Consider the following 12876-nt stretch of genomic DNA (forward strand, 5'->3'; position numbering starts at 1 on the left):
CAAAAATTAGATATGTGTGTGCAGTTTGTCGTTTTAGCTAACTATCTGCATTTGATTTTAACAATTCATTGGACGTTGTACTACTTTTTTATATTCATCAAGTGGAAAGAAAAAAAATAAACAGAACATTGATTTTGTTTGGAATCAGTTTTCATTCATCGTCGTTGTCTGCACTCACTGTGATTTTAAATTCTCATTATATTTCTTCTCGAATGTGTCTCGTCCACCAGCAGCAGAATTTCCTCTCTGCTCCAGTTAAACTTTCTTTTTGTTTCCATTTCAGCCAATTTCAGTTTATTTAATCCACACAGTTATACACTCATGAATCATTAATATATTGGTTGTTTTAATTACTGCTGAAGGTATTAAAGATTTCACACAGTGGGAAACCCCCGTCTCTGATCGGTTATTCCTGCTCTGAGCATGTGTGTAATGTGATTTCTCATTAAGATTAATCCTACACTTTGCTGTTAGTAGGAGATATACACATGTATTACAACCAACTAAAAGAGTGTAATCAACTGTATTTAAGCCCTCTCAGCGATCCATCAACAGATCAACAAGCAGCTCGTCCTGCAGGTCTTTACCTTCCTGATGTTTGCTAGTCCATTCATGACCAGGCAGTCTTCTCGGTCTTCCTCATCATCCAGCTCCAGCATTGGGCAGCTGTGCTGGTCCAGGAAGAAGCACTTGTTGCCTTCGTTCCGAGGGTCAAAGGGATCTACGATTATGGGCTCTGTGCCTTTGATCTCACAACGACAGAACGGACAGCCCTGACCATCTGATTCCTGGAACACACAAGGGAAAGAGTTTGCATGGAACAGGATATTTCATGCAAACACACAGACACAGGTGCGGTGGTGACATTTGTAACCCTGAGACATTTCTAAACCCAATGATCTGATGGCCATGGTTTCGCGGTAGTGTTTTGGGAACATGAAGAATCACTTGGACCATGGAGCAGGAAGGCCGTTGCTGCGCAGCTGGGATACACATGGTTAAGGTTATGTGCTTCACTACTACCCAAAGTCAACTGGACACATGCTTGTGTAGATCCTCTCCAGGGAATACTGTTTTGCAACTTTACAACATTCATGGCCACATGTACATATTCCACATGGCGGCCCCTGTCAAACAGGGGTCATAAATAACAGGATAAAAGAGGTTTTGGGTTTAAGCGCTTCGCTCTCCACTGACTCACGGGCTACAATCTAAGGCAGACAATATTTACAGAGAACAAAGCTGCATTTGTGGTGGCCATATGGTTGGGGACTTGGCAGGGGACGCACCAAAGGCATGTTTGAAACTTAATCCTAATTAGAGTGGGTCGAGAAGGGAAGGAGTGGGAGGTTAAAAGGAAGGGAGCCCACATGGGGGAGGAGATGGTGTGATGGTCATAGAGACTGAAGACAAACTAAGACAAAGTGCGGCTAAACTTCTGCTGTAGTGAAGGAGAGAAAACCTTCCCGGCTTCACTTCTCCTCTGAAACAGACAGAAAATGGCATTTCGTGCTGATATACTCATTCTCCACACTGATTTAGTGATTTGCAGATGTCTAGATGTTAAAATAGTTAAAACAGGGCCAACACTAGCTGAGGAGTGAAGTTTTTTTTAGATGTCTGGTTCACATATAACCAAGCTTTCAACAGCATTTAACTGACTAGACAATATTTATTAATATTTCAATGGGGCATGTCCATTATTAGTCAATTAAATACTGTTACATGCAACTTTGACGTCTAAAATGGACTTTCAGCCACAGCCAAGCATGCTGTAAAAACAACACTGACACATTATCACTTCATAAAGTTGATATGGTGATTGTGTTAGCACACAGTTGCCTGTTTACACATCCAGTAGACAAAGAGTGATATAGCAATATTCATTTGGAGTCATATTTCTTGTAGAAAGTCCAGCATTCACTCTGGTGTGGTCTCCATCTCATCCTGAGAAAAAACATCTGGCTCTTTAGCTGCTAAATGCTTCACTTTGTTTACCAGCTACTTTTCTAACTTTGTCCATCTGCTACCTGTGCTGAGCAGCTTTATCAGAGCAGGTTTATCAGCACCTGAACGCTGCCTGCTACTGCTGGAAACAAGGCTGATGAGAGCAGTGAGACTGAACCAAAACAATAAAGCAAAACAAAGAGATGAAAGATGCTCAATAAGAAGATGCTCAGCAGAGCCGAGGGGAACAGCAGAGTCACATGATTAATCTAACAGGGTCTGTTACAACGAGCGTGAGTGGCAGCTTTCACATTGTACAGTAGCAGCCTGTAAACTAGCTGTCTGGACTGTGACAGGACCCATGCTGGTTCCTGCTGGATCAATGCTCTCCACTTGGCTGGTATGTGCTGGTATGTAAATATGGCGCTGCTTTAAAACACCCCTCAGCACCATGTGTGGAGACCAGTTGCTTAACATATCCACCAGGAGGAGCAGTGATTATGGAAGCCAAGTTTTTTACTGCCATAACACTGATGAGATGTCACCATTTTACTTCATGGTTGCCCATTGCCGTTGGACATTTCCATTGACCCAGTGTGCCTGAAATCAGCCGGCCTTACCATATTTGATGTGTGTGAGGGAATGTGCTTCTCACACAGAGATACTTTAAGTGAAGCATAACAAGCACAATCATATCATAATTTCATAAAAACACTGCTGAAGCTTTTTCTAAAGCGCTGATGCAGACGGTTGTTTTCATGCTAACATGAAAAAGTTCTGCTTCAGATTTAGAGACGGAGCAAGCGAGTGGGCTCGATGCAGAACGTTTTTTTACACGAGGAAAGAAATAACTTGATGTGTTCCAGGAAGGCACAAATGAATAAGAATCTGTCACAGACAGCGCTTCACAAAGTTCATCATTATTCATTTCCACAAACTCAACAAGAAGCAGAAGTTCCCCCCGGACGACAAAAGAGTGCACTGTAGTTACTATTTACTGTTCTCAGAAAATTTCAAGTTAACCAGAATTTTTTTAATGATAAAATCAGTTGTAACAGACAGTGTGTTCACTCATTGGCAGATAAGACACACTTCAGACTGTGCCTCTAATATCTTTATCCATTGCTAATATAAAGAATAGAGCAGCTTCCAACTTCTCAACCAAATTTTAGGTTTGTTGACAAGTTTTAGGGTTAACGTCTACATGTCTTTTGACCTAAAAGTCACCAAATCAAAGAAAGAAAGAAAAAGAACGTTCACAGCTCTGGACTCTGGACAAAGCTGACTTTATACTTGGAAAGAACGAGTTACTACTTGCCAACACTCTTCAATCATTAGTTAGACACACAAACCAGGGCACAGAAAAGCCCCTCGCTGCATTGATTCAGGATAAGACTAATAGCTAGAACAAGGGAACACTCTCATGTGCCCTCTGACTCGGTAGAGCTCAGAAATGGTCTTCAAAGAAAACCGGATGTGGAATTACACAGCTCATCAGCCAGCTGTGAGTGAAGACTCTGTGTGTGTCACCCCAGCTGACTAATATCCAGAGTGAGAGGAGAGTCAGGGAACCACCACTGAGTCAATGACCTGAACAGACCGGTGCTGGGTTACTCACTGTCACAGGGTAGGAGAGTTCCCTCTTCCTCTCTGACTCACAGTTGCGCTAATGGGGAGGAAAATACTTCATAACTGAAGCACACATAGTGTATATACACACACAGTGACATACGTCACTGAATCACAGACTGAGGTTGTGGATGAGGCGGGGTCACGCGCAGTTGTCATAACAGGAAGTATGATAAACAAAAACTGTTAATGTGGGTGCTGCTGAATCCCGCTGTTTACAGAGCAGAGGACTGGAACGACTTGCCTCATTTGCTAAATGTACAACTGTGTTCGGAGTAAAGCCACCCAAGAAAAAGCTTTCCAGATTAGTAGCCACGAAACTGAACCACTAGAGAACAGAGCAGGAAAGTAAAAACTGTGAAAGTAAAAAGCTTCTCAAACACTTCAGTCAGGGTTCTCCAAGACTGTTCATGTCAAAGACCCTCAAACTTACATTCTGTGTACAATAAAACACCATTAAAGAAACAATTTGCCGCACCTGTATGAATTCATTATTTCTCTGTTGTGATAATTCTGGCCAAACACATATGATCCAAGGGCACATATCCAAAATGTTTGGAGTTTATGTGTTTGGTTTTTTATAAGATCAGAATTTCTGTCTACAAGAAAACACCTGTCAGGATAACTTCCTTTAACAGTAAGCACAGAGTGACTGCATTGTCACGGACGCGAGTTCTTATCATGACACTTTGATCTTAACATCACTTTGTAAGCAAAACCATAAAAAGGAACGATGTTGAATATGTTTTAATGGTATAAAATGTGCTTCATTGTTTGCTCAGTTCTGATTTCTCAGCCTGAAGCAAACGAAAGGCTCATGATAAATGGAAACTCTTACAGTGCTGACTGACTGAAAAACAAAGTGCACTCAACTTCACGTCTAAAACCAGCACTCATTGTCCTCTGAATCATCTTCCATGTCCTCCCTCGCAAAAGCTCCACTGCCAAACATCTAAAGGTAGGTAAAGCAGTGCTGAGATATGCTTTGCTCATGTAAAAATATTACTGTACACTATAATACTACGATACACTTAATACAAAACTAATTTATAAGATGCAAGATTTGCAACAGAGCAATGTCTCTGACTGCATCACAGATATCCCATGCAAAGGTGTATATGTGTGTGTGTGTGTGTGTGGCAGAGGTGGAGACGGAGAAGAAAAGGGAGTCTTTGGACTCGGTGCTAATGACTCGTTAGGGGAGGGTAATCACAAACACACTTTGCTGGCACAGCTCCTGATTGCAAACCAGTGCAGTGCAGGACAGTGTGCTGTGGGACGCACACTGAAAAAAAAGGGAAAAACACACAGCAGGAAGCAGAGAAACACAAGCGGAAACACTGGAGTACAAATACTGTGTGTACTGTGTGCACATACTCAGTTTTCACTTCCACGACTAACTGATGTGTGGAAATTTGATTAGGACAGATGCAAGGACACAGGGAGGAAGTGAGGGAGGGAGCTTTTCCATGTGTCTTGCACTGAAGGCTGAAAGCTGCTTCTATTATTCAGTAGTCTTTTCTGGCTTAAATGCAGAAGCTTATTAATCTTCAGACCAGATTCATTCCCACACAAGAGTCTAAAAAACCCAGTATTATCCACTCAGAAGATTCAAAGTGTTCAGATCTTATTTAGATGTGAGGTTTTGGTGTTTTTCTGTAAATAATGATATGAAGATGTACAGATTCTGGAATTAAGCGTGTAAATGCAACAGCAATCGGCCAAAGCCGCGGATGTACCCCTCTGTTCAAAGTTTTGATCTCGAAATGACTTGATGCAGCGCGGTTCATTATAATACCTGCCAGGCCGTAAGACAGGAAGTGCACATGAGGTGACCGCAGGGTTCGATCTTGACGTCTTTGTCGTTCTCGGCGCAGATCTTACAAAGCTGGAAGGTGGAGCCCATTTCACAGTACAGCTCATACTGCTCCTGTTCAGGCAGAGCAAAACCCTGTTAGTCATCAAGAGGTGCACGTATCAGACTATACAGCAGAACAGACACACACACATACAGCATACATGCTGTCCAAGCTTCCCACCACTGTTCTAGCTTTAATTTCCTTGATGTTTACAGGGACTTCCCGTCAGTAATTCAGAGCTACTCCATGACCTTAAACAGTCATGGTTAATGTTGTCAGAATGGGTGAATGAATGGTTTATCTGTGTCTCTGGAAGACAAATCATATGACAAAGAATTTATATGTAACCCATGTGTGCAATCCCCTAATATTCACTGATTTCTCCTGTTTGGAATGTGCTTCTCAAAATAATATGATATCAGAAATGCTCAGTCACACAACACCTGCTTCTAATTTTCTCTTCATCATCTGGTCAGGCCAACAAAAACGTGCCTGAGACAGAAATCGTTAACAGTAGGCTGTACAGCAGATGATTATTCCCCTCTGCCACTCGGACATCAATATAGAGTAAACATGACATTGACTGGATGAAGACGCCACTAGCTGTGCTCTCAGTGGGTATTTTCAACTGGAGAAATGTGGTGGCAGTTCTGGAAAAATCAGCAAGTTTCAGCCTCATTACGCACAAAAAACTGTTTCTGAATGAAGCTGAAACAAACAAAAAGTCACACAGTTGGATGATTTCTTCATGACGCGTCATTTCTTTATAAAACTGAGTGGTTTGACATGTTTGATCAGGTTCAGTCAGCTCTCAGCGAACATTTTCCACACTTCAATGTCATAACGAAGAATGAGTTTACATGATGTGCTCTGACTTAATGAGGCTAAGAAAAGCCATGACCTGTGGAGGAAACACACACAAACCCACTTGTGTCACTTTGATGTGATCATGAGGCGTCGGCTCACACAAACCAGTGAGGTCCGGATTGTAACTGCGACCATCAGGGAACAAATAGCTGCGAATGAGAAAACAGACTTAAACAAACAGTCACAAACATACAGCAGCACATTTTAACAAAATACTTCAATCAGTCATGTTTTGTTTTACATGTCTGGCCTACACACGCCAATGTGCAAACATGTGATGAGCCAAAAACACTTCTTAAAAACAGCAGTAGAACCACAAGAACAAGAGGAGCACTCGTGCTTTAAACGCTTTAAACAGACTTTCATTCATCTTGATTTTTGATTGACACAGAAGTAAAATACAGCATCAGCTATTATCAAACAGCTGAGCGGAAACTCATCCACTAAAAGTAAATTTCACAAGTTCATTCAGCATTTAAAGACTGTCCTTTGAGAGAGCGACTGATGGGAACTTAGCTTCTCCCACTGTTGCTGGGGTCCCCCGGCTTGATCAAAAACAGAGGTGCTTCAAACAGAACCCGCCCCGCCTGCCCGTCTCTAGCTACAGAGTGATTGACAGCTGAGGGGAGCGAGATGTCGTGCATTAAATGGCAGGAAGCATGTTTGATTTGTCTGGGGGCCTGTCAGATTATCAGCATAAACAGATGGTCTCGCAGGACGACTTCAGGCTCAAAGACATCCTGTTGTCTGTATGAGACAAAAACGTTCATCTCGGAAGCAGCTCTCAGAAAAGGCTTGCGCCTTCAGGCACCGAGCTCTGGTCTGCCAAGCGACATTTAAAGACTTTCTGAATCAGATGTGACTGATTGAGACATAGTCGATCATTTCTCATTTATACAGAGCGTGTACACAGTGGACAGTATAGCACAACCGATCAATATCCAAACAGAGAGAGCGCGTGTGCGATCGGTCACGTACAAGCCCTCCCTGTAGCCATCGATGAGGGCCTGGAACAGCGGCTTGTTGTGGGGGATGGTCTGCAGTATGTTGCCATCGTTGGTCACATAGCCGATGGCCCACTGGCCCAGTCGCGTACAGCTCAGTCTGAAGATGTAACTGTGAGGCAGAGAAAGAGAAGTGCAGGGTTTACACACACAAACTGCAAATCTGCAAACATGTACAACAAACTTTAAATAATGACGCATCTGTTGACTGTCAGCTTCTCTGTGGCACCGTATAAAGAACATCACTGAGAAATGAAGCGAGAACTCAGTGGCTGTGAAAGGACTGTTGGACTGTAATATCAACCCAATTCCAAAAAAGTTAAATGCTGTGTGAAATGCAATTAAAATGGAAAGTGGCAATTTGTGAATTGTTGCTGGTGTGTATTAAAATGAAAACAGTACAACAATATATTTGATGTTTGACCAATCATGTGTACAGGTTTGAACAACTCCATTGATTTTTGTAAATATATGCTTATTGTGAATTTGATTGCAGCAACAACTTTAAAACAAGTCGGGAGTTTTGTTGTAGCAGCAAAAGAGTGGGAATGTTGAGGGAGTGAAAGAGTACTGGACTGGCCTGCCTGCAGTCCACACCTGTTTCCTATTGAAAAAGTGCGGCACATTACGAAGTGCAAAATATGACAATGGAGAGCCGGGACTGTTGAGTGACTGAAGTTGAAGCTAGAATGGGAAAGAATTTCACTTTCAAAGCTTCAACAATCATTGTCCTCAGTTTCCAAAGTGAGTGTTGTCAACAGAAAATGTGATGGAGGGCAGTGGTAAACAGGCCCCTGTCCCAACTTATTTGGAATGTGTGAGTGGAAATATACAAAAAATATATGAAGTTTATCAGTTTGAACATCAAATATTGTGCCTGTCTGTGTCTGTATTGTATTTAGTTAAAAATGGGAATTTGCAAATCATTGCATTCTGTTTTTATCTACATTTTACACAGCATCTCAACTTTTTTGGAAGCAGGTTTATTGAAGCATTTTATATCATGTTTGCATATAATGCCATCACCTCAAGTCCTTCCAGGGACTGATCTCGAGCTTCGTTTGTCCTAAATGAGGCTCAGTCCACCTTTTTTCTTCTTAAACCATCGTCTTTTAATGAAGACTGTGCTCTCTGCATCTGGTGTCTTTAGCTGCAGTGTTTCCAAAGCCCACAACACACACACACCCACACACACACCCACACATGCACAGGCGCACAGGCATGGACACACACGCAGTAGCAGTAGTCATGGATGTCTGACTGTGTGTGAGGGAACTGATCACTTGCGTGTCAGTGCACTCAGGCCTGCTGATAAATGCTTTTATGTTTTCAATCCAACAGAAGGGGCTTCTCAGCCACACCATGTACAAATGGTGAGGCTGAAAAGATTAGAGCTAGCCTTATTTGCTGTGACTCTTCAGACAGTTGTTGAAGTGCGGCCCAACCAGTCTGTTGTGTATACTTGACCACGCTGAATCTGAATCTTTAAGATCTTTGAGAAGAGTGCCCAGACACTAAAACTAAAAAAACTCTAAAAACATTTTAGCAACACACCAAGTAGCGATTGTTTACAGGCTCTGCATACAGTATCTTGATCGGCAGAAGGATCAGTGTACAACACAAGCATATGTTAGTGCATAATGAATGATAACAGGCCATAACGATTACTTGAATAGTGAGCAAGTAATAATTTGAAGCAGCTTCTGAGCTGAATATTAAGCAGCTGCATGATAATGTAGATGGAAAACTACTATTAACTTAAAGAGACATCTGATAGGCAATAATGCAATATTTTGAACTAGTATTACCTTTTTATGTTATTGGAAATAGGAAATTGCATAGGTAAATGTTACTATGCAGTGAATAAATACAACGTAATAGTATTTGCGTAATTGTAATTGTATTTCCAATTGTAAATAAAATGTCCTTCAGATTTGTCTTATTCAATAAACTACATTTTCTTTCACTTTATACAGCCAGAGCCGGTTTATCCTCAGAATTAATGTTAATAGCCTTATCATACCTGATGAGATCAATGACACCTGCGTGACCACTGGAGCTTAGAACAGACGGCATGATTACAACTCACACACTTCAACAGAAGAAATGAAATTAGAAAGGGGCCAAAGACAACAACCAAAAAATGTTTTTCTCTGATGAAATATGAGGATTCTACCGTTGCCTTTTGTATAAAACTAAACTGCAACAACAATGGTGCTTCTGCTGTGTCTTTCGAGCTTTATCACAGAGGGATTTCCTTCTGCAGCTGAATACACACGGAACAGCTCAGCACATGGAGGAACGATCCGAATGTGCAAAAAATGTGGAAAAAAGAGAGAGAGGAGGTTTTATAAATTACAGTCCAGGATGAGTGCCGGGTTAAAAGCTAGCCTTGACCACAGTATGATCCCACCTCCACCAGCAACAAAGGCACCAAGCTAAACCCACCAGGGCTTTGACTGAAAAGAGACGTGGGAAGACAGAATTTCAGACTGCTTCACTGATGCTAATAAGCCGTGTTTCACCTCTGATTGGAAGACTAAACTGAGCACAGAAAGTATGGCTGTCTGTGTCCAGGACAATTAAACACACACACACTAATCATCACTTTCAGTGTGATAACCATGTCTGCTGTTCCTGTTTAATTGAGATATGATCAGCACATTATGGGTTGACTTTTCACCATAAGATCTGGTAGATATGTAGTGGGTCATCTGATGTGACTGCCTCCCCCACACAGCAGTGTGTGTTTGCTCCAGTGTTGATTCATAGCAATGCTATTTGCATGATTCACTCAGTGATCAGCACCCTATACATTTGGACACACACACACACGTACGCACGCACGCACGCACGCACATGCACGCTCTCTCTCTCACACACACACACACACACACACACACACACACACACACACACACACACACACACACACACACACACACACACACACACACTGTCCTGTCATTATCTGCTCTGCTCTACCATGCCGCCACGCAAGACTGACTAATTACAGGGCATGCATGGCTTAGCTCAAGGCTACACGAGCTGCTCACAATAAATTAGCACTGTTGTTGCAGGTATTTTCTCGAGCTACTTCCTTGAACTAGCCATGTGGAGGAAAAAAAAAAACTCCTCAAGATTGGCACAACACCAAGCTCAGTTTGTCAGCATTCGTTTTGGAAACCGGAGTGTAGGCACTGGTACACACACACACATACACATCTTTCTGCAGCAAATGATGCCCATTATTTTCTGAGGATGCAGTGATACAAATGAATCTATATTATTAAGAATTTTGATTTCCATAAAGGTGGATAAACTCTATTCTCTATTGTATTTCTAAATACAATCCTCTCTTTTTGAGGCTCTGATGGACAGCTGCTTTTTCAACTGATCCAGGACTGTTGGATTTCCTTTGCTGAAAAGGATTCTTGCTGTATGTTTATGTGAAACAAAGATATAACATTTTTATGAATATATACGACAATAACAAGGAGTTTTGAGATTTTTCAGACTGAGGCTTAAAGGTGTGACAGCAAAGCACAAGCTCTTTATGACACCTATAATCCCAGATGGAAATTCAGAAACACTGTTCATTTCTGACTGATATCCGTTGCCTTTGATTCTGAGCTCCAAGGCTGTTTGCTACAGCGGCCAATGTCTTAAATATTTATGAGCATACGTGCAGGCCAAGGAGATCAAATGGTTACATCCATGAAAAGTGGATTCTGAAACAGCACGTTGACTTTGAGACCTGGCTGTGTATCTGCACACACATAACAAGGGGGACGCTGCAGGGGACCAGTGGGAGGGGTTCAGACACAGTAAGTCAAGGGTAAACAAATCCTGACGTGAATTTAGAGGCTCTGAAAACCTATATTCTCAATCAGTTTCTCATTACAAGCAATAAAGGGCTGCATGAACACAGTATAATTTGCTGCAGTTAGATCCGTTTTGCTCCATGTGATATTTCTCTCATGACTTCTGTGCACCAATCAGAATTTATCAATGTGACAATCAAATCAGAATCTGGTGTTGTGGGTTTGCTGATGTCTTCAGTGAGACACCACTGTCAATGACATCTGATCAAACCACAACATCACATCCTGATGAAGCAACAGTTTTTGACAGTTAAAGTAAAAAAGCTTGAGGAAATCCAAAAAGATGTATTTGTAGCTAGACAGGTGTTTGCCATCTGTTCTTCCAAATGTCTGCAGGTAATTACTCCCATGCTGTTTCTTTCTTTTTATCATCATGGTTTCTTGGTTCAGATGCAGGACTCTGAAACAGTGTTTCGTTGCTCAGAAAACATCGAGAACACTTACCTCACCTGGACGTGCCTTTTGATGTGTGACTGACAGTCATTAAGCTCATTAGGCTAATTAGTCCAGAAGGTGACTTTCTGCCTTCTGTTAAGTGTTGAACATGAAAGGGACTAAAGGCGTATTCACATTATCAAGGGAAAAACAACTCTGATGTGTGCCTCCTCCATTAATGTGTATTTGGTATGTTGTTACGGCTCTGCACGGATGTACACTGCCCCCCCCCAAAAAAAAAAAAAAAAAAAAAAAAAAACTGATCAGGGGTGTGCAGAAAGTTCTAATTTGTTGAACTTTAACCTGAGCCCGTCTGTGGAGCCCCAATCCAGTCACTTCCTTTCCACCTCCTCCAAAACTAGTGGTAGACTGAGTAATCAGTCAGCCCATTAATCTGCATCGCCCGATGCCTGTGCTGATGACGCCCATTGAACAAAAAAAATGCTACAACCATGTCGGTCAGAGACAATGCACCATATTTATTAGTGGAACGAGGCAACGCAAGAGCCACTAATAAATATGGTGCATTTCCTCAAATTTCAGCCCTTTTCAATTGTCCGCTGCTTCGCCATACTTTCTCCTAGAGACTTCATTCAAACTTTAAAACGTAGATAAGTTTTGTCGGCTCAAAATGAACCTTGGCACATTTTTTGATATCTCTTACGGTTTTTGAGCTATGACCATCTGAAGACCATAAAGTTTCTCAAAAAATGCTCAGAATTTCTCCCTCTAGAGAGGATGACATCATCACTTAGAGTGAAAGAGCCAGTGAGAAATTGCCTGAATTTTTTTTCTAAAATTGCAGTAAAATCCAAACGGTGAATAGGAGACACAAAATTTTTGGATCTTTTTGTAGACAAACCTTTCTTCTCTCGTCAAAGTTCAGTTTTAAAGGGTTAGCCCCCACCAAATTTAAATAAACAGGGATCTTGCACCAGCTGCCCTGCTCTGCTGCTCCATTTAAACCCATACAATCTCCTGTTTTCTGAGTCGCAGCCTGCCGGAGTGTGTCTTTTTAAATCGACCATTTACTTTTTTTCTAAAGAATATCTGGACATAAAACACACGTACATCTGGCCCAGACTTGTCCGCATCTCACAGTGTAATCGGCATTTTAATAGCAGCTACGGTTTTGTCACAATCGCAAGTTGTTCGGAAGAAACTAACAGCGAAAAAGTAGCTGTTCAGGAACAGGTAAAAAGTGGGAGAGGTAGAGAGGTAATTATCAGCAGGTGGGGCAGAAGTTACACA

General features: G+C 41.8%; 1 protein-coding gene across 1 annotated transcript in view; it reads right to left on the reverse strand.

Moving 5' to 3' along the window:
- The window catches only part of cblb (Cbl proto-oncogene B, E3 ubiquitin protein ligase), a 67418-nt gene that overhangs the window by 14031 nt on the left and 40511 nt on the right, over positions 1–12876 (reverse strand). Inside the window, 4 exon segments of the mRNA XM_041952005.1 lie at positions 588–788; positions 5375–5506; positions 6364–6451; positions 7281–7418. Of these exon segments, the coding sequence (XP_041807939.1) occupies positions 588–788; positions 5375–5506; positions 6364–6451; positions 7281–7418 (559 nt within the window).

Source organism: Chelmon rostratus, chromosome 14 (genome assembly GCF_017976325.1).
Source record: "Chelmon rostratus isolate fCheRos1 chromosome 14, fCheRos1.pri, whole genome shotgun sequence".
NCBI classification, from domain to species: domain Eukaryota; kingdom Metazoa; phylum Chordata; class Actinopteri; order Chaetodontiformes; family Chaetodontidae; genus Chelmon; species Chelmon rostratus.